Source organism: Rhea americana, unplaced genomic scaffold, assembly GCF_003343005.1.
Source record: "Rhea americana isolate MKP2758 unplaced genomic scaffold, rheAme1 scaffold_46, whole genome shotgun sequence".
NCBI lineage: Eukaryota > Metazoa > Chordata > Aves > Rheiformes > Rheidae > Rhea > Rhea americana.
This window is the reverse complement of record NW_028186601.1, coordinates 3830039-3853660: the sequence shown is the minus strand read 5'-3', so window position 1 is coordinate 3853660 and position 23622 is coordinate 3830039. Positions and strand designations below refer to the sequence as shown.

At 34.3% G+C, this 23622-nt stretch overlaps 1 protein-coding gene across 2 annotated transcripts in view; it reads left to right on the top strand.

Moving 5' to 3' along the window:
- Nucleotides 1-23622, top strand: part of ZFPM2 (zinc finger protein, FOG family member 2) — a 313640-nt gene that overhangs the window by 76104 nt on the left and 213914 nt on the right. Inside the window, exon 3 of one of the 2 annotated variants that reach the window (XM_085316305.1) lies at nt 3535-3636. In XM_085316305.1, coding sequence (XP_085172431.1) covers nt 3535-3636 — 102 coding nt within the window. The remainder of the gene's footprint in view (nt 1-3534; nt 3637-23622) is intronic. The other variant, XM_085316306.1, reaches the window with a different exon arrangement.

Sequence of the window (23622 nt, the reverse complement as noted above, 5' to 3'; positions counted from 1 at the left end):
TCATGCAGTAATGTCCTTTTAGATGACACATTTCACTTACTGATCTTAGTTGYCATAAGCAAAAAACTTCAACAGAAGCAATTTTTGCTTCCTATTAGAGCATTTATTATTACTGATACTTCTGTGCCACTCATTGGTGTTCATAGTAAAAAGTTATTTCTTCTTTAACTTAAAARTAAAATGTAATTGAACAGCAAAGTGAAAAAATAAGCATGAGAATAAGCAACTAATCAGGTTAGAAAGGAATCAACAGGATAGCAGCAARTTGAGTTGTATATATGAAGGAAAAAGCACTTGATTCAATATKTAAAAAGGAAAAAAAAAGTGCCTGGGATCCAGTTAAACTTAAAGGACTGTATCTGTAAATTGAAAAAAGCTGTAATCAGTTTTAAAATAAATATAAATAAAAATAGTCCTATTGAGGCTGAGAAACAGTGAATGAACAAAAGGATAAACAATGGAAAGAAAATGGAAATAAGATGCTTTGAGCTATACAAAGGTCAGCTTCAGAGTATTAAATAATAGGAAATAAAGGAAAAAATAGCTTGGGATATATGTTTTCTTACCAGTTATTGTGCTAAGCCTCCTTTGGTCGTTTATGCTGTTTCTCCAGCTGTAAATGGACTGACCTTCGTTGTCCATTTTCGTGTAGCCTGGCTTCATTTGACTTTGACGGTCATCTGACCTGGGTTAAAATTGCTACACCAGTGGATTATAAAGTCCACAGTAATGTATAGTTTACTGGTTTCCCAAGGAAGTTGCTTTAGTAGAGAGAAAGAGGAGAAAAACAGTGTTGTGGTATTTCAAGTGTGTAGCATATGGACTTGGTAGTTGATAAATAGTAGCAAATATTCACATAAACAATCACAAGTAGTTTTGGATAGGAAACATAGTTTTTCTTAATGTAAATTATACATATTTTGTTCTACTCTAATTGCACAGGACATGCATTAATTCATGAAAACTTGATTATGAAACATACGTAACACCATACTTCATGAATCACTGAAAATGCAAGTTAATGAAAAGTTAAGCCATCTGCTAACATAAATTTTCAGATCGTTCTTCATCTCCCAAATACTTAATTACTGCATGCTGTAGGTTGTATATCTTAGCTGTAACTTTGTCCTTCTTTTGCCCTTCAGTCCAATCTTTTCACTTAAGTTTCTCCTCCTCTTTCAATTCTAACAGTTTTGTTTGTTTGATGTTCTGGTTGGTTTCATTGATTGAAAGAATCCTCAAATTTGCATGATGATGCTAAGTTTGCATATATTATAACCTGGGAAAACTTTATGTTTTGGAGCTAAAAAAGAATGCTTGGGTTGTATCTGAAGAAAAATTTTATTATTTTTAAGGACTTTTTTAAATTGAGTCTGTATAGCTCTGTTGTTTACAGTGGAGGAAAAACATTTTCTTTGGTATAAGAAGTCAATGCAAAGAGTATTTTAAGAGCTGTATACAGTGATTACATAGCTTGAGTTAGAAACTCATCATTAAAACAGTCCTTCTGTGAAGTGCCTTCTAACAATTTGGAAAAAAATGGAATTGATGTGGCCAGGTCTGAACCTCTGAAGAAGTGTCCTTTATCCTCCATGAAGAGTGCTTTGTTGCAACCATGAGTAGCTATGAAGGTAGAGATACCTGATAAGAAGAAGGTTCTTCAGTCTATTAGACAAAAGTAAAACTCAGTTCAGTTACTGCAGACTAATTAGATAAATAGTAATGTAAAATCAGGCAGTTGGTAAAGACAAATAATTGCAAAATTATTGCAAGAAACGTCTTGGATTTTTCTGCGTGTGAATCTTTAAGACTCTCTTCTGAAAGGTAACTTGAGATTCTTCTGAAGCACATGAACTGCAAATGCCTTGGTAAAATTATACAGTGTATGTAACACAGAAAGATATACTAGATATTCAGGATGCCTTTTAGCTTTAAGTGCCTGTGTGTATACTGAAGTATAGTACTTGTTAGCAGAGTCTGGAGTGAATATGATGTTGTGTTTGTGTAAGTAGTAGTTTACCAGGCTCCTACATTTAAGATTTCAAAAACYGCTTATTTTATAAATATGTTGTTACAAGATGTTACATGTACACATAAAGTTAATACTTCATAGTGCTTGTATATGATCATGTACTTGAAAACTCTAGGTCACAATCTTATCAAGTATAAATATAGCTCCATTGATAACATGGGGATCTGGCATAGTTTATAATCACATTTCTTTACCTATGTTGCTAACAAAAGCTTTTCTTATCATGAGTGGAAAAAAATTGCAAGTTACTCCTTAATTGCTGTGCTTTTTGCTACTTCTTGCTTTACTCTGATCAAATCAACAAGCAGTTTGATTTTGAGATTCTGAAATGCACAGCATTTGCTTTTAACGTTGCTTCTTTTCTGTTGGACACGTTTTTTTTAAGTTTGCTTGTGTGTTTGTACAAAATTTAAACCATGAATCAGTCCTGTTAGACTGATGTAGTTTATTGTGTAGCTGTGATTTTTCTGTTCTTCATAATATCTTCCTATGCAAAAGGCTTCTTGGATTTATTAGTAAAACAAACAAAACAAAAAAAAGCCCAACTCAACCCAACCAGTAAGTTACTGGCTTGGATAAGCACTCTTAATGCATTGTTTGAACACTTACTGCAGCCAGACCACTTTGTACTACTAACTGAACCTCTAACCTTCAATATTTTTGTTTGTAGTGTTTTTTCCAAAGTATTTTTGCATGGAGCTTGCCTAGAATCATTATTTGACTGAAATAACAGCACATTCAACAAAAAATTCATCAAATAATAAAGTGGTCACCTCTAAGAATTTAACATGAGCACAATATTCAGTGTATCCTTCTCACACTGCATAGTTATTGAAGGCAGACAAGCTTTTTCAAGTACTGCTARATGGCAAATAGCCTAAAATCTATCAGAAATGTTACAGTTCTTTTAATTTAAGGTTTTCAGAGAGAAATTTATTACAGGGATTTGCCAGTAGCTTAAAATCTTTAAAATGAAACTCCTTACTTTCCTATAAAACATGGAGTAGATCTCCTTTATTTGTCAGAAATGCCACAATTGTTAGGGGAYCACTTCTCTGTAGTGAGTATCTTTAATCTGCAATATATAAGGAACAGTTAGGTGTCAATTCATCAAAGCATTTAACTGAAATCTTTTTTTGCTTAATCACCCCTTCAGGCTGGGTGTAACAAGTCAATTTATTTCTCTCATTTGTGTATGCAAACTTAGGACCTTTTGTTCATTGCTTTACAAACTAGGTGCAAGCTGTGATTCTGTTTTTCTAAGTATACCAGATAAACACCAATTTCCAAGATTTGTCTCAACAGAATTACTCAAGGCTTATTTGAATCACTGGGTACTCACAAATTTTGCTGCCTAATAATACATCTTTCTCTTCTCCTCTGCGCTTTTAGATGAGCATATATTTTCACTTATATAAGTAAGCACTCTCTTGGATTCTGTAGGAGCTCTGTCTAAAAGTTACTGTCGAAATGTGTAAATACTATATTTCTTTGTTTTTCAGGCAATGAAGAAGGCATCCAGGAGGCAGCAGAATCAGATGGTGATGCGAGGTCAGAGAAACCAGGGCAACTTGCTGTGGAGACAGAAGATTGGGATGGGCCAGGTAGGAAAATACAACTGAAAACCCAAAGAAATTCTTTGACTGTAGATTTCAAGAGGTTTTTTATAAATATACATATATATATATTTTAGTGTATGTGCTCTGCTTTGCATTGTTTTTCAAGTGGACTGTTTCTTTTTGCTCCTTTGGTGTCAGGGACATCAACAGACAAGTACCGAGATAAAGATCTTGAGTAAAAAGCTGTTTTGGCCTTACTGTTTTGTGAGTAAATTGTTTAGTGTAAAATAGCTGCTTGAAATAAAGGAAAATGTTGTTGCTTAGAATTTCAGGGTTAAATTTTRTCACCAAGTTCCCGGTTCCCTAGATGTATTAAGGTAGAACCTTTTCTACTGTGTTTTTTGAGACCAGAAAACCAAACACCTGTGTCGCTTCTCAAGCTGTGTGCCTACACRTAACAGCACATTGAGCTTAACAAATGGATACGGTAACTGCTGATGTTTTCAAGGACTTCTTTTACCAGTTTGATATAAATCAGTCAGCACGTGGTCATTGATTTMAATTAAAAGAAAAATTCTTAGATTGCAATCAATAAAGTGTTAGAACTTCACATTAAAACAGTAATTTGCGGTAACATCTTTTGTTGTGAACAGTGAAGATGATGCAGGCATAMTATTGCTAAGATGTAATAGTTGCATAAGAGTAATTTCTAAACATCTGTTCAACATAAATATGTAAAACTTGTCTAGTACCATTAAGATACMTAAGATAAAGGGATAAATTGTATTTCTGAATTAGGCAATTCTCCAGTTAAATTCAGTACAATGTTTTCATTGGATATGGACTGTGGAATGGATCTTAAAATCTTATGTTTACTATGTTTTAATAGTGCTGCTGGAAAAACATGTATTTGAAGCCAAACATAACCTGAGAATAGCTGTATCTCTAATGGAAATTTTCACTGAAAAGGATGAGCATATCAGAAAAGAGTTCCAGAAGCATTCTATCAATCATTTATAATGCAATAATAATATTTCATTAGAAAAAATCCTATATTTCAATCACATTTTCATCCTTGTTTGATTTTGCAAATTACGGTATGCTGCTCATGAAGAGGACACGGTAATGGTAATTTTCTGAAACCAATAGCTGGAAAATATAATGGAAACATTAAGACATAGTATATCTGATCATTATGATGTCATTTAAAATGTTTATAATGATAATACACAAGTAAGTTCATATTCTGTATGAAGCACTATGATGTTATATAAAAACAAGATTTAGTATTAAAATACCTTCACAATACATTTAAAATAACACAAAGAAAATCTTTGGATAAAGCAGAATAGCCCCTTCCTGCTTATTGCAGATTTAAAGGCCATCAGGGATTAATGAATGTTTTTTTCTATTTCGTTAAAAAGAAACTCTCTCATAAATGGTAATCTTTTTGTTACTTTTTTGCTTTTATTATATTTCAGTGTAGTTGAATTTTTTCTTGTTTAATGTTATTGTTCTTTGTAAGAACTAACATAGAAAAATTTCAGATGTATTTTTTTGTGATAGTAAGGCATACAGGATGTAAATGTGTGTGTGTGTGTGTGTATATATATATATATTTAATATATAGATATTTCATGACTATCYTTGATGTTAAAAAGTAAGATGTGTTTAGCTCCTATAGTGCATATTTGTTGATAACTTATAATTTCTATMTTATCTCAAATATAACTGAGTACAGGAAAATTCCTTTTGACCTTAGAAAACTGGTGGCCACAAACATGAAATCATAAGCTTTATTTTATTTAAATATTGGTTCGTTACAAGGGAATAATGTATATGAAAAGTAGAAAGGAATGAATACATTCCACATGCCAAGCTGTTCATCTTTCATGCTTTCTAAAATGAATTTAGTTATTTAGTTATTTAAAATGAATTTAGTTATTTATAATAGTTATTTATTAGTTATTATTATTATATATATATTTATTATGGAAAAAGCAATGATCAGCAGAAGATCAATTCAACCATGCAGTACAAGAAAAAAGATAACTCTTCCTTTCCTGTCTTTGAGGAAAAGCAGAGTGAAATCTTTTGCTTATTCAGGGACATGCTAGCACACCACAGACAGAATCATTAAAAACTTTCCTGCAGCACTTTACCAATGTACACTAGAGATGCACCTTCTAAGAGTAGGTGGCCATATGTTGTTTGCTRTTGGGTCTACCTCTGGCCTCTTCACTGAGCCAGAGCTCTCAGAATTCCAGCGCTGGCTGTTCTGTGTGATACAAGCTGCTGTCCACTGATAATCTGGACTGTGACAATTCAAGGATTCTTGTAAATGAAGCTGTTCATAAAAGCTATTTTGTTATTTTATTTTTTTCTTTCTTTATGCCAGGAGAGCATATTGTTATTTTCAGAGCCAGTACTTGCCAGGAACTGAAGTTCCGACTTACTCATTGGTAATAACTTGCTCATGGATGAGTCAAAATTAAGCTTCCAGACATGAACTGTAGTTTATTTTGTTTAAAAATTTACATTGTTATATGGTTCACATGCAGTCTCAAATCTTTGTAATTAGAATATTTGCGTGCAGAAGAATCTATAGTTAAATGTGTTGTAGATTTGAACAGTTTCTGCTGAGGCAGTCTTTCAGATTACAAGATTATGTGACCTCCACTCACCATCAAGGACTTCCTGCAGTGATGATACCTGCACTACACAGTCACTAAGAGTTTAACCTGAATGTTTTGAAAACTTATCCTCATTTATAAAAATATTCTTGTTGATGAGAAGAAAACTCTCTGAAATAATGGAAACTGAGGTCAATAGACTACATACAGGCAGAGATGTGAGGACCTGATCCTTTTTCCATTGTAGTTAACAGCAAAAGTCCAAGGAACAGGAAGAGTCTGCACAGCAAGACTGGTCTGAGACAATTTTATGTGAAAAGATTTATTTCTTTAAAAATGGAGATGAAATAAAAACACATCATTTTACAGTCTTAAATATAGCATTTGYTTTCACATGCATGCCTTGATATGTTTAAATGTAACTAGTTCCATAATCTTTATTCTGTTGCCAGGTTAGGAGTGCATCTGAGGCCAGTCATCAATGTTTAACAGATAATGAATAAAAGGAGGAACTTACTCATGTTTTCTATAGACCATCATCATACTAGAGAATAGGATCATTCCCTGCACACATACTCTGTGTAAGAACTTGGAGAACTGTGAATGAACTATCTTAGGGGCTACGTGAGTCCAATACCAAAACTTTCTTAAAATCTTTGAAAAYTATAGATGTCAGGTTCCTAAGCTAGAACAATGTTGAACCAAACATGAGCAAATTATGTTTTACTCACCATTTTGACAGATAAAGAAAAAATGCTTAAATGGCTTGTTTACAATCTAGAGATCATGTTTTTATACATGAACAAAATAAAGTTCATTCTGCTAATATAGGTACTTGGCATTGTTAAAAAGATAACAAACATGAACTGTATCAAAAGGGAGAAATATTTGAATGAATAAACATGAATCCTAACTAGAAATTGTTTAAGAATAGATTTCCCCAAAGCTTCAATGAAAGTGACGGCTTCTTAAAGTTTTTTATTAAAAGCTTTTATTATAGGCTTTTATTAACTCTCTTTCAAAGAAAAATTAAGAAAAATTCAAGTTTAAAAATCAGTGGAAAAAATGAATGGAAATATAATAACAATGAGCACCTTATTTCAGCAAAAAAATCAGAAGATCCCATGAATGTTGAAGCTCCACGATTTTGAGCACAAAGAGTAGACCTCAATGCTTAAGGAGTTGATTACTGGAACATTTTATAAAAGATCATTGTAAATTATCTGTCATTAGAAATATTTACATCCAAGATAAGATATTTTTCTAGAGCACATGATCTAGTTCTGTGATAAATACTGTATTTTTAAGGGGGATAGATTCACAGAAGCCAGTATGCTTTGTACTGAGGCAGAAGTCAAACTGGCTGACCACAGTAATTGCTTGTAACTAAAAATGAATGAATAGATGAATACAATATATACTAGTTTTATAAATAGTGTATACTTTGGATGCATTTTRTAAAGATTTAGTACCAACAGTGCTCCACATCAGGCAATTTCTTTTTCTTTTTTTTCTTTTTTCCTCCAGAAATATTGTATACAAGTTTCGTTAGGAATAGTAACTTCTCTGTGCCCTTTTTAAGTTCTATGCTTTGTTCTTTAGTGGTGGAGCAAAGCATGACAGCAGAAGACATCCATACCTAATCAGTGAATAATACGTAAGGAAAAATTTTTTCACTGGAGACAAATCAAAAGATTCTTTTATTGTACACAGACGGGACATGATTTCCAAGTTCTGACCATCTCAACTGAAGTGAAATTTTCAAAACCCACTTCAGCGTCTTGTGTGCTCAGTTCTTTCGACAGGCCTTTCTTCTAACAGAGGTCCAGTAACCAGTGAGTGTCTCAGCCATTGGTGAAATTGTATCTGGAAGCTACTTTTTAAGATAGTGAAATATTCTGTCTAACAGTTGGGGAACTGAGTACAGGACATTTACAAACGTGAAATTAAACCCACTCAAAAAAATCAGATCCAAAAGAGAAATTGGATCTCCTTTGCCAACTTATTCCTTACATAGACTCTTTTTTTCACAGCAGCAAGAGAACGCAGTTTACCTACAGAATGTGCTGATTTTTATGAGTTATATAATCTTGAAAATCAACTTTAAGTTCTTTTGAAATATATCTGAATTTTTCTTGGAAAGGAAGAGACGATGATTGGTTCCCACATCCAGAATGAAAAAATACACAGTAGAAAATAAGATTTAAAACTCTTGTGGTCATTTTATGGGTTTCTTTAAATGTTTACATTCATCTGCACATACAGTGAAAGCTTCCCTTGTGTAAAATTCTGCCTGTAGTAAATCAACAGAACTTTTGCTATTGATAACAGTAGGGCAGGATGAAGTCACAGCTCATGTTAAGTCTCTGGAGACTCATCATAACATATATGCATATATCAAAGAACTGTTAAACAGAAGTATGAAGATTAGTTAGATGTAGTACAATGTAATTTCTTTTTCTTACCATTGTATGTTGATGCTATTACAKTGTGTTAGAAAATGTAAGAGAAAATAGTAAATAGCAAATTAAATAGTGCTTTAAAATAATGATATGCTGTGTACTMTGCTGCTGTTAATTTTTATTGAAAGATGCAGAGGAACAGTGCTGTGTGTGAATTCTACAGTGTTTCTTTAGCAGGATGTGGGTCAATAAGGTTCTAGCAAACACTTCACATGCCAGGTTCACATTTCTACCTGGTATAAAAGGTAGTTTGGAAAGCTTTTCGAAATAGATTTCCTGTAACCATTCATAAGAATCACTGTAAATATGTATTGATTGTTGGCTTACTCCACATTATTTAGCAGTACTATAAACAGTTTGGTTTACAAGGCAGGAGTGTGTAAGATAAAACGAAATGGTTGGTAGACCACTGTGAGATGTAAACAGACACTAATGACAGTCTTTTTTTTTTCTTCCCCCCCCCTTTTTTTTTCTTTCTCTTTTTTCTTTCCATTTTTTCTTTCTTTCTTTTTAAAACAGTCCTAAGAAGGACTTGGAGATTACTGTCCTGATTTCGTTTCTTTTTTGATTGGGGAAATGTGGTAGATATAAGATCTTGGAAATGCTATTTGATGTAAATTAACAAAAATCCATGAAACATAGTTAACCATAGATATAGTCTGACAGTAAGAAGAATATTGTGAAGAAGCAGAGGAAATCATAGAATGACTGTGTGTTACTCTGACAGTGAATCGGTATTATCTCTGCTATCAGATAATGCAGTTATCATTAATTTTCACATTTGCATTTCAATCTTTGGAAGGAAATGACTCTTGCCGGATGAAGATAAGAGCTCTGTACCACTATAATGAACCATCATTTTATCCTGATGCTTTGTATCCATATGAAAATGAGGCTGGGTGGTGGTGTGGTATGTAAGGAGGGAGCTTGGGGRGGTCATAGAAACATTATAACAAAGTGTCAAAATCACTACAGACTTTTGGAGCGCTTTATGAAACAAGAGGCAGTCTAAATAAATCTTCTGTAGTGAAGTGGGTATTGGATTAAAAGCAGAAAGCCCATACTGTAAGGGGTGGGGAAGAGACCGTGGAGGAAGAGGGAGAAAATTCTGTGAATCCTAATCCARTTTCCATCACTAGTTTGGAACTAGGAAGCGGTCATGCACACTCAGAATAGCCTAAGTGTGGTGGTAATAGTCATCAAGTTAAGCCTTGCACTTCAGGCGTATTTTGACACTTGAATTCTGTGCTCAGGTATGCACCGGCAAGGGAGAGAAAGATTGTTGAAGGAAATGCTAATGGTTGGATGCTTTGTGGTTTGGATTCTGATAGTGGAACTGTTTTAAGAGGTCACCATGCCTGTACATTAAATTCAGAACTTCAAATTATTTTCATTCTGATGTATAGAACTCATCTAGGTCTTCAAGGACTGCAGTGTTCCCAGTCTTTTTTCCACATATTACGCAGATTTATACTGAAACCTGAAAGACACTGAAGAGAATTCTGCAAGGCATTGTTCTGTTGACTAAAACCATTGTTTCCCAAATAGTCAATTTATGGTCAACTCATTTGACCTTAATGGTGTAGTTAGTGCCTATAATTTACATATTCTGTCCTTACATTATTGGGACTCACTTCCAAACTTCCGCTACAAGCATGAGATCTTGAGATTTTTTTTTTTTTTTTTTGTAAACAAAAGCTGGCAGTCTAATTTAATCACATGATTGTAAAAACTGATATTCTAAAATAGTCATTCTTAGTATTTAACCTATATATGTTTGTACAAGACCCAGGATATTCATCTTGCCAATGACCAACTCTTGGCAGCCTTTTTTCCAGGGGCAATTCTCAGACTGAATTATTGAATTACAGGCTGTGAGGTGAATTATTCTGAGGGCCGTAGCAGCCTTCTTCCTCCTGCAGACCTTCCCAGTGGCCCTGCCTCTCTGCTCTGACATGACAAACACATTCCTGTCTCTTCGTGAGAAGATGCAGGGCTAACAACTGTAAGAAAAAATAAACTACACCTGTGTTAGTAAATTCAATGGTGTATACTAACGAAATGTTGAACTGGTCTCTGGCACAGTTTTGATTCAGGCTAGCTGGCAGTCTTCCCAAGTAATCCCTGTTCATAGTTTAGAAGTTAATTCCAGGGAGCATCCTCAATAGGTAGTTTCCATGCARAGACCTACTTAATGCCTAAGCGGGTTTCTTGGCATGTAGATGTGGCCCATTCTGTAGCATTAGACTTCAGTGTCCAGAAACATTCCTTCGCCCATGTAATTAACCTTCCTTTACCTTTAATGGACCTAACCACTACAGAAATGGGCTGTTTCTTCAAGACARTTTGATCTTGCTAGCAGACTGTTCTCTGCACAGGCCTGAAAGATGAGAGACTGGGAGAAGCTGTGGAAACTAACATGTAAGCAGTGACCTAATCTTTACTGTGATCTTTCKTACATAGAACTTTGACTTTTGTGGGTAACAGGCTGTTGCATGACCTAGCTCCATGTCATGATTTAAGGTGCAAGTACAGTAGAAATATGTAAACATGGAGATAAGCATTACTTAATTTGACTTGCCGCATAACATACCAATAAGCAGCAAGTTTGTCACTAAATGTGTAGCCTTTGTTAGGCATTCCAAATGTTTTGTCATTTGCCATTTTTTTTATCATTGTTTCATGCAACTAATGTACATATGTGAATTTAAATTTCATTTCAAAATCAGATGCTATAGAAATGAATCTAGTTTGGAAATAACATTTTCTCATAAGGACATTTTACGTTCCTAGAGCTTTAATTTTATTTAAATGAATATTCTTTTAGAATATTTTCAAACGCAACACCTCCTTTTTTTTGCTAGTCAAAATGTTTCAGAAAGCTGAAACTGTCCAGAACATTGAAGTGTGTTGTTTTTAGTTTGACAGTATTCACTTAATATTTCTGAGCCTTTATTTACCCACTTGACAAAGCAATGCTTTTCTTGTTCAGTATTAGGTGTATATTGTTCTTTGGAACTATTTTGATATGTAAGTGGGCGATTTTCTAGGCTATCTAGGTCTGAAATTAATCCACGATCTTCATAAATTCTCTTCACTTCTGTGTACATCCAGTATGAGGCAAGAACATTGCCCTGGATCGTAAAAGGCAATGAACTCTGAATGAAAAGTGGTTAGAARTGCATTCTATTTTGATTGACATTTATGTTTCAAGCACAAAAGACTTCTTGTTCTCTAAAAAAGTTGATAGCTGGGAAAGGCATGTGCAAGGGGCAAATGATCAGATTCACTAGGTGCCTCACTTTCGGCATGATATGTTATAGAGTGGGTATTATGTAAAGTACAAATCCCTGTAGGTCACACTGTGAAGGACTCCTACTCTGTGAAATTCTGCAGGGAATCAATGAACATCTGCATTACAATACATTGTTTCTTGTAGTTTCATGCACCAAGGGACCTGCCGAGGCTGGCAGAAAGCTTTGCACTTTTCAGCTGTCTCCACTGTAGTTTGGTCATAAAGGCAAACTAACACCCTAGTAATTGCAAAGGACTAGGAAACAATGTCTGTTTTTGGAAACAGATGGGGTGAGAATCAAAAGGAGCATGTAATTGGTCCACAACTATTTTGCTCTTTGTTGTATTTTTCTCATTAATTCAKCTAAGATTATTGCATGCGGAATACTACATAGCAACACTGCCTTGAACAATCGAAGGACGAATGTGTTAATACATTGAACTATATACACGACACGGAGTTATTTACCATGCAGAGCTACAGTCTAGCAGTTGAATGCGAGCACCTAGTGAGAGGTGCTAGATTTATTTCTTAAATTGGCAGTTTTTGTTAGTTTCAGTGATGTATCCTGTGTTTAGCGTATCATTAAAGAAAATATTTTGATTTTCAAAATACCTTTTTCTCCTGCCTCTTTTGAAAGCTACTTTATCTCTGTTAAGACGTCATAACAATGAAGTTGGAAAAACGTAATGAAAACGATAAAATGTTATCATCAGGAACCATTGAAAGAGCCAGCTTTTGCTAGAAGTAAAAATTTAATGCAGCACATCAGTGACAAACTGGATACTGAAATTTACCCAATAAAATTACACAATCAGTTCAGAATGGTTCTGAGCCCTGAAAGGGAGCTAGACAGAGTTGGCTTGGGACTGAAAGAAAGTCATAAGGACAAAAATACTATTCTGAATAAGATTTTAAGATTTGAGATAATTTTTGAAATGTGAGTGCTCGAAAGTGTCTTAATTTTTAGAAATGTGTTAATTGATTTTGATTTTGAGCTAAATATATCCAGTACAGTTTAAAATAAGAGTAATCTTGAGAGAATGTTCTTGTGTTATCAACTCTGAAAAATACCAACTTTGTAACCTTTTGTTTTTGACTTCCTTGTATTGTGTGACTAGTAATATATGTAGCTTCAGAGCTTTCCAAGTGTGTTAATAATACTCAGGGATGATTATAAAATTTTTATCTTTCGTGTTTGTGTGTAAGATACTCACTCATCCATACCTCTGTTTTGCCAGGGTGGGCAACCAGTCCAATAAATTTATGCTATCTTATATGATATGTTACTAAAAATAGGAAGAGGGATCAAATTGTCCTGTCATTCCTTACCCTTGCTCTACTTTATCCTTTGTCTCCCTCAAGACTTCTAAACAGTGTAATCATACTGGCAAAAATGAATGGTCATGCTTGACTTTAAAATATGTTSTTGGGAATTACAGGTAGAAAAGCTTGCTGGTATGTTACATAATTTAATCTTGAGTAAGAATTGTAGGACTGTGCTATGCCATATTGTATGTTATGAGGAAAGATCATCAGGTAGACTTCAACAACTGAGAATAAAGTTAAAGAAATCATATTTTACTTAGGTAAGGTGGGCTGAATCATGTCTCTTAATTTTATGTAAATATAGTTGCATTGAAACTAAAGATATTTTATTAGCATAAAACTATGATGAATAATTATCATGGATAATTTAGAAAGATACAGACTATGGTCAGACTGTTCAAAAGTGGTGCATATGTACATGTAGGCATGGCTGACTCTTAAAGAAGACTGGCTTTTGAATTACATCACCATGTGAAAGTAAGATTTCGTTAGGTTATCTGAAGTTTGATACTCGTGTTATGGTGCCAAAACCACTAATCCATACAAAACTCTTTGGCCTGCATTTATAAATAAATATTGGTTTTCATACAGAATGAGATTATCTGGACAGCACTCATGACTAGCATTCGCCAATATAGTTTTCTTAGGTGTAGAACAATTCTGTTCGCAAAGTKTACTTAAATATAACATTGCAAAGGCTTCAAAATGTTTAATATCTCCTGAAAAAATAATGTATCATTTTAAACTTTATTTACTTAATGCTTTTATTTGTATTTTATAGACTTCTATTGACTTTCAGAAAAGACTTTTTTCTGCAATTATAAAATTGCTCAGCGCTTGATATTGACTACTTTTCAAAGTGTGCATTGGATCTCAACTTTTCATGGAAATTTTCTTTAAGAGGTACTCTCTGAATATATGCCTATTTCTAGCAGCAGAAAAAAAACAAGCCTACAACAAAACAACAGATATTTTGGTGTGTTGCAGTTCGATAAGAGCTAGCATTTTGCTTAATTACTATATCCATAACATTTTAGCCATCAAATTTTGAGCCTCTTCCAAGGAAATTATTTTTCTCTCATCTTGTCCTGCTAATCCTTGTTTTAATAGTTACAACTTACTTAATTTTATTTTCTGTATCTTCATGCCACAGTGCGTGAATCATCTGGAATCGAAGAACATTGTGATAAGGTTGTTGACAGGGATGTGAATGGGAGAGGAGTAATGTAGAATATAAAATGGTATATACATGCCAGAGGACATCTGTAGGGGACACTGGAGAAGTGTACTTGCATTTAACTATAATACCTTCAAACATGTGATGTGACAGAACAGTGGAGAATGAGGAGCATTGAACTCTGTCCTTCATGGCATATAAGTAAGATTCAGATGACTTTGATAATATTCTGTATGAATATTTCTGATTACTGAAAATCCATTCTGCTTTAGTTGTGCCTCTGATCAATATGTTTTGTGATACATACTGATAATCATGGTGCAATAGATTAATATTTCCTACTTATTATTYGGTCTCAGAGCATAGTACACCATATTCTACACAGTCCTAATAGTCTACACATCCTATTAGTCCTATTAGAATCTGTGCTTATTATTATTAAAAGACTGTTACTTCTTACTTTTTTATTTTTCATGTAAAAGAAGATAYATGTAATATGTATCAAAGTATATCACATTAATTTCACTATTTCTCAGTTTCTGGGATTATTGTCCTAGAAAAAGGCTATGTGTATTTCCCCAAAGCTTGGAYATATCATGACTCTTATCTAAAAAGAAAAATTATATAATTTTTAAAAAAATGCTGACCTAGTTAGTGAGGCTGAAACCATTCATTAATTAGAAGTCATAATTGCAATTACATGGTAAAATTAATTTATCATGAAAATAATCCTATCAGTTTTCCTTTTTTTGGAAAAATRGAACCAAATGATTTTTGCAGCACGTATTGCTTAAGGCTGATATTACAGTGATAGTGGTTTAGAATGAACAAAGTAATCAAATTCCATTTTCAAGATCTGAAATTCTGGGACTGYATCAGTGATAGTTTTTATATTATATAAGTTTCACTTGAATTGTAATTTTGTAATTACATACAATATATAAAGCATATATACGTAGATAAATGCATAAAAGGAAAATAGTGTGCCAAAATTTAAAAAGAGTGAATTGAAGATAACACAGCACATAATATATAGAAAAATTCATGTAATATGGCAAATATGCTACAGTGTATGAAACTCAGAATACCTTTCCTATCCTCAGGCTATTTAGACTTCCTTGATATTCAAATCTTAATGTACRTTAAATGGAATTCAAGGAGGTCCACCTTGCTGGACCTCAGGCAGACTTAGCAAGTAGCGCTGCTTAAGGACATCACTTTATGTATATATTTGCAAAGATATTATAGCCATGAAATATGGTCCTTTGATGACATCATAGCTGTGAAATATGACTTTATTTTCCTCACCAGCAGTCAGATCTTGGCTTTATCTATATTAAGCAGTCTGTGTGCATAAATAAAGAATACCAAATACTGAAGTTACCTGCTGTAATCCGACATGGCTACCATCCATGGGTGTACTCTTCACTCCCRGTGATGCCCTGTGAAGCTCGGGGACTATTTGCAGATTTGGTGCTGTCAAACAGCAACAGAGGACAGAYTTTTTTTATTTTATCTGGAAGTATTCAAACTTTGTCTGTCTTTATGTTTAAGAATCTCAAAATGTATCATCAAAATTTCTGGCCCCATTGAAGTAAATAGCAAAATACACATCAATCTCAACAGAGTTAATACATTAACCATCTGTGTTCGTTCAATAAATGCATGTATCATTTGTATGAGGCTCACAAATACACTTTGTAGGAGGAAGACTGTTAGCCACAGTCATCAAGGGAATATCCCTCAGCCAAGGACTCTTTAGTTTTTATTAGGAGGTAGAAACAAGAATATTTGAAAATTTCTTAAGTATCCAGGAGAAAGAGTTTATAGAACAGTGCAAGAAATGCATATTTTTTCCAGGTGGATCAGGCATTTCTTATTTGAAGACAGGTTCACTAAGTCTTCTCATCACCTGGGGAAAAAAAATCTACATTTATAAGAATGCTTTTGGTCTTATACATACCGGTCCTGCAAAGCATTTACAAACTTTCAAGATAATGCATATGAGCATGCCATTGAATGAATGAAGGACTATTCATGTGCATTTAGCTAAACAAACGTGTTTGTAGCATTGGGGCCTTCAATCATACGCAGTTGTACTTCCTACATACTAAGCAAATTGTTAGCATGCAAGTATTAATAGGGCTGAAATTCTAAGCAATGCTAAAGGCTCCTTTCTGGTGCTCTGGCGATGTAAAGGGTCCTTAAAGTACGTGTTACCTTTAGTAAGATGCTGAATTCTGAATACAATGATTAAAAAATTCAAATTATAACTTTCTGAGTTTCTGTTAATTACAGAACATTCTTTCATTGATTTGTTTGGATTTTTAGCTTCCTTATCTCATACTTTAAAACATTTGTTAATTAAAAATGCTTATGTTAATATCCAAGATGTTTTGTCTTCATATATATGTTTTTAAAAAATTACAGTTTTTCCTTCTGAGAAGTCTGAGACAGGTCGTGAAGCTGCTGTTAAGCTTAAGTTTGATTTCATGGTGGCTATTCATTGTTGATGGTGGGATAGTAAGGCTTTCTGTAACATTACTTTTTTTTTTTAAGTGATAACTCATTTGGATCTTGCAATTCTATTGTTATAGTTAAAAAACCCTCCTATTTAAAGTCCATGACTACAGTTTTGAAATACAACCTTTGGATGGCATGATACACATGAAACATGACCTTATTTTATTAGATGGCAGTGAGATTTTTGTGGTAACTGTTATTTATATATATGAATATAGATATTATGAATAGAGACTGGTTGAAAGGAGAACGTGACCAGGGATAGGAAAGGATTGTGATATACAATGTCCAAAATATTCCTGCGTACAAATCTTTCCTTCAAGGAAACAGTTACTGTTTGTTTCATTATCTTTTACAGTTTTTATGAAAGTAAAGTGACATAAATCTGACTAAAAGAATATTCTCAAATAGAATGTGTGCAAAGCAGCAGTTCTTTGTTTCTTCTGATGAGTTGAATCTAATATCTATTGTTTTAATTATTAGTGAAGTCCAAGCAATATTTTAGAATTATGACTGCTATGTCAATATTTTTCTCTAGCATGAGCTGGTAAACTCAATCTTATCATAGCAGTTAAGGGGAAAAAAAAGAAAATTTACTCTTTTTAAACTCTTATTTTCTCTTTGTGAGTTTCTTAATTTTAATTAAGGTCTATTCTGTTTATGTTTTTCATCAGTTTCATTTCCTGAGTTTCTCTTTTGTACAGGCACTGCCTGCTGCTCACCTTTTGCCTTCCTTACAGAATAATTCTATTAAAGCAAGTCCATATGTACTGTTTTTAATTAGCTTAACCTTATAGTATGCATTGTGATATAGAAGATACGAGATGACTTACCTGAATAAGGTTACCTCATATGAGAAATGTGGCAGCTATCTTTAAATAGCGTTCTGTTTTGTAATAGTGGTTCAGCGCTACTTACCTGTTATATTTGTTATCCCTGCCTTTCTGCCTGCACTTGCATTCTGCCTCACATACGTACACTGTAACAGCAGGTTGACTAGAGAGGTGCCAGGCCAGTGGTGCTTGCTGAAACAAATACCTTTACAATTTGATTCCTTATCAGATGATTCACACAAATATGTGCAGCAAAGAGCCAATTTCTCCAATGTAATGGTATATGTGTGCAGAAAATTTGTCATTTTTGTCTTCAAGTTTTGTTTCCTTAAAAAGGRGGGAAAGAAGCTTTTTGTGCTTTCTGTTCCCTTTTCATTCATCATAATTTCTGATCATTTCTTTCGTTCATGAGCTCCATTTTTTTCTCTGCTCTATATTCATTTTCTTTTTGTCATTTATTTCCTCTGAATCTGTTAAAGTCATTTTTCCATGTGGTGGGTATCTTTAATACGTTATAAAATATTTCAGTTTTCTCTTCAAGCACCCCAAATTTATTTACCTATTTTTCTAAGGCTGGATGCAGTGTTTCCTAAGGAATTTATCAAGAAGAGCGTGATGAGAAATGAGTACACTGTTACTATTTTTGGTTTTGCTGTATTTTCAAAGAGCATCTGCTTGTGTTCATTTGCTTTTTTTTTTCCTCACTTATGTATATAACACACACATATGTATCACCAATTCAATGAAAATACCACAGAGAAAATGAATTTTATGAAATTGGGAGGAAGTTTGGAGCAAACAGTGGATTATATTGGTGTTATATAGCTATCTCATCAAAAAGTAGCAAATGCACAAGACCTTTTGTGCTTTTCAATTTGAAAGAAAATGATTTCATTAGGGAAAAAAAAAAAAAAAAAAAACATCACTCTGGATGTTGGAGAATGCCAGAGCCTGATGAAACCAGCTGAAGAGACAAACTGAGTGTACGGATGCAGATTAGCCTTCAGAAGATGAGGGTGTAAAAGGGATTTAATGGTAGGATGGATTATAGAAATCCTTGTAACAATGTTAAATAATTATAGTTCCAGCCGAGATCAAAGCAGTGCTGATTGAACCCCCTCAAGCTGTTAACACGGAGTATCTTGAAGAAAAAAAAAAAAAAAAAAAACCCTCTGAGATTGGTCAGCCTGTGCTGTCAGTGTCCTCTGATCTGCAGAAGTTCTCACTGTATTGAAAGTACAAGTTGTGGGGGAGGGAAAGATGGAAGGAAGAATTTATCAGTATGAGTAGGGTATTTGGGAGGTTTTTTGTCTGTGTTTTAAGGGAAGAGGAAGAGGGTATTAAAATCAATGTTACTGGAGTTCACACACTGATTGAAATTAATGTAAACTTGTACACGATTGGCTTCTTGCCATATTGGAAAAAGGATTAAATTTCTTCAGCAGAACTCTGGTCTGTAGCTGAAAATGATTAGACTCTTTTTTTTTCTTTTTTTTCTTTTTCTTTTTTTTCTTTTTTTTTGGTTCCTTTTATACTGCAGTTTCTATATACATACCTGCCCAGCAACAACTATTAGTAGTGATAACTGGAAAAACGTCTTTGTAGTAGTGATACTTAGCTGCAGGCAGGGAGTACAGTTGCTATGCCCATTCAGCAGCATTAAACATTTATTCTCATTCCTTTACCTTCCTGGCATTCGTGCCTGGAGGATTATGCTCATGCCTCTATTAACAAAAAAGAAAAGTCAAAGTGAAATCCTTATGGTTTGGTGGTATACTAACTCACTTGTGGCATAGCCAAAGCTGTTTCTTTTAAATAGCTGTCAGTAAAGTGCAGACATCTAGTTTGTTTTAAAGGAAAACTTTCAACTTTGGGTGTATTGAGGAGTATTTCCAGAGACAGACTGTTGGTAATGTCACAGATTTTCTCTTTTTGTGTGTGAGGTATTTTATGCTCAGCTGAGAACAGAATGGTAGAGCATAAAGTAGATTAGTAATCAAGAGCTAGAGTGGAAATAACAGCTTATGGAGTAGATCTGTCTGAAGGAATGATTTAATCTAGCCCACTTTTATTTTGCATCGTGACTTTGTGCTGGGACTGCAGGTGAGAGAGAACAGCCATCACTGACAGGGCATAAATGTTATAGCTGTCAGACACCTCCTCTTGGGCATAGCCATTTAGGAGGAGAAAGAGGTGCTTCTGCAYGACAGAGTCATGCCCACAGGAGGAAGTCTTTGCTGTCACAGACAGGCCAGTGAGTGGCCTGAAACTGGCATTAGATCTGTAGTTTTGGAAAGGTTAAATGACGTTTTAAGAAAAAGAACTGCAAAATACTAAGTTCCTAGGAATTCCATCATGTATGGTCTCTCTCTCGTTAGATGTATAAGTAAGTGTATATGGCTGTATGTTCACAAATGCAGTATTCTGCTTTCTGTGTACACCCAGTACACTAAATGCCAGTCAGAATATTTCGAATAACTTCTTTATGTTTCAGAGAACAATGATGCATAAAGAAACCCTAAATCTGGTATCTGATCACTACATAAGAACAAATAATAATATTTTCCAAATTTTGTAGGTACAAGTTTGTATCAAAGGCTACTATTTTTAAGTCTCAGAGGTGGTTTTGCTTTGGGATATGAACTGTTGAATATGAACTTTCTGTGGAATTCTGTTAGCCTATTAACCTAGGTAAGCTTTGCCTTGCTTGCTTAAGTGCTCAGCTATCAGCCTCTAAACGAGAGGAGTATAAGAGTTAGAGGGGCCTTAAGTAAATGTGTGTACCTTGGGTACCTACATCTCTGGATGAAGACACTTGAATGGCCCCATCTACAAGGCTTTTTGCAGCTATTTTCTGGATAAGTCTGACAGGCATTTCAAAGCCTCTGCAGAAGTGTATAGTTAAAAGTTTGGGATCTTTGTTGCCCTAGCTAAATGCTACAGAGAATGCGGTAGCCTATTTTTTGGTGATCTTTTGTACTGTGGTCTCACCTTGTGGGGTTAAATGGTGCAGAAGATAATGTTGCTAATGTGAGCTTCCCTGTTGAAGGTCTAAAGGAAGATAGAGGTGTTCTTGCAGCACTTGCCTAGAGATACTGGGCAAGAGCTGCAAAGTCATTTAGGTATCCGGCTCTAGTTAGTATATAGTGGTTTGTGAAGTTAAACATGTCTACAGAGACAGGATATATTTTTTTTTTTTTTATGAAATAGATAATGCCATCAAGTGAGCTTTAAGGCAGTGATATGCTAAGTTCCAAAACCACCTAACATCTATAAGTAAGGATTTTAAAAGACAAAAAGAGTAAACTTAGGTGGGTGTGTGCAGAGTTTTGATGTCCGAGGCAAGGATCTCACAATTTAGTTTTATAAAGTGAGAATTTGAAGGAAGGATTTGACGCTCTTTGGACATATAAATATGTTATTTTACAGCATAATTTTGGATTTACTGAAAACTGAGATGATGAATATCTGGCTTTGGAGAAGAGATGACTGTGCTAGTCTGTGCTAAAGACAGTTGAACTCGCAGCATAAGTTTTTATGTTGGAAATAGAGAAGTAGAGTTGTGTTTTGCAGATGGATCATAGCAGGTCTTGTGAGTCACTAGCAAAACTAATTAGGTCTGTGTAGTTTGTCTGGGTTAATTTTCAGAATGATTGTGTGCAGTGTTACTAGGAAGAAAAGGAAAAAGGAGAGCTTCCAGAACAGTAATTTAAGGGAAATTGTTGAAGACAGGAGGGGTGATACCAAGTTGAAAGGTTCATGGTCAAAAGGAATTTTTTACCTTATTTCCCCCTCCCCCCCCCCTTTCCCAAAACTGCACAGGATACTGTAGATTTTTATCAATAATAATAGAATTATTCAAAATCAATACGAAGTCTTAAGTTACCCTGTCATCAGTCTGTTCTGCCTGACATAGTCATTCTGTATAAATCTCTGTCTTTGCCATTTCGGGTTACCCACAAAGAGTTCAAAAATAGCTTGTCTTCTTCCCCCTCGCTACCTTCTCTGTTGCTTTTGAACCCCTCCTGAAATTGCAGAGGAAGAGTTAATAACTAGTTCTTGTGCATGTTACCTACCTATTCTCACTGCTTCTTCACACTTAAAACCCCTTCACAGAGGATTTTAGAATGGGAAAATGCTAAATCAGCTCTTTCCCTGTCCTTGGCTTCTGAGCTTTTTTTTTTCTTTTTTTTGGTCATTGTGCTATGGAAAAAAAGGATCAGACTCCAAACCTTTAAGCAGCAGCTGCATTTGGAAATAATCTAAAGTAAAGAGATGTCTTTGTGCAGTAAGGAACATCATTCTTCCCCTTTGTGCTGTGAAATGACAAAATATTGCCCCTGACAGTGAATCTGAGATCAGATAACTGAGGCTCACTGGATGATTTCTATCTCCCAAGTTCGTGTAAATTTGTTAGCGTATGCTGTGTATTGTGAATACTCTGTAATAAGATGGTACATGCTCAGAGATATATCTGGCTATATCTAGATGACTTGAAGGTCTGGCATTTTATATGTTACTAGAGGGAAAAGGTGATTAATTAGACTTAGAAATTTCCTAGCTATGTTCAATTGACATTACTGTTTTAAAGCGAAGCTGATCTTCTTTTCAATATAGTCTAAATTCTTCTCCCCACAAAATTATATTTACAATATGAATGGTTCTAGCTTTAAGATAAAAGGCATGTAAGACCTTCCACCTCTTCTGACCACCTCCCCAAACCAAAAGCCCAGGCCAGTCTCTCTACTTCAAGTCATGAATGCAGTGTAAAGAATTTAGTTGCAGCTGACTGGCAGTGAAGATATCGGAAAAAGAACTGTTGATGTTGCTGTCCCCTTTATCATTTTTCCCCGTTTTTATTCATCTTTTACTAAGATGTGTATGTGGTGAGGAAACAAACAAAAATTATATTTTTAGGTCTTGGTTAAATAAGTTTATTGGATATAGTTATGGCTGGTGTGTCTCATCTGTTGAACTTACAGAGAAATACATTTCTGGATTTTATACTTTTTTAAAGTGAAATATTTATCAGACACTTTAAAAAGAGGCAGAAAGGAAAACAGTTCCTTACAAATTCCACATTTTTAGATGTTTTAATTTGTTTCTGAAATTTTTCTGGAAGCAACTTCATCTCTGTTCCAAAGGACTAGGCTCCTTTTCAATTCTTACTATGCAACTTTGGATAACATCTGAAATACTTATGCAGATCTGTTGCATTATACAGTATCTCACAATGTATGTTGGTTTATAGATGGCTATAAATTAATAAATCTCTCTTTTATCCAGATCTAAAGATTTTTCCTTACCTGATAAATTATAATGAAAATTGTCCCAAACTGCAGATGGATTGGAATGTAAGCCAAGATATGTTTTCCAGACTCAGAAATGGGAATTAAAACTTAAAAGGGAACTAAAGAAACTAAGTTGTAGGTACTATTATTTGAAGATGCATTTTCAGCCACTGGCATTCATTTGAAGACTTTTTTTTTTTTTTTTTTTTTTTTTAACCTAGCTATGTTTCCATTTTTGAGAGACAGACATGACTTTTCCTGAAACAATTAACCCTTTCTATGCACAGATACTAGAATTTACATTCACATGTTCCCTTAAATAGGTTTACTGAGTGCTAATTGTAATACTTCGAGATGATCAGTTGTTAAAATTGGTCATGTGCACGTGTATTTGTGCATGGAAAGGACAGGGCATGCATGGATCTCTATTTTCCATATATACTGGAAGATATCTAATTGAAATATTAGTCTCATGTTTTTTCATATTT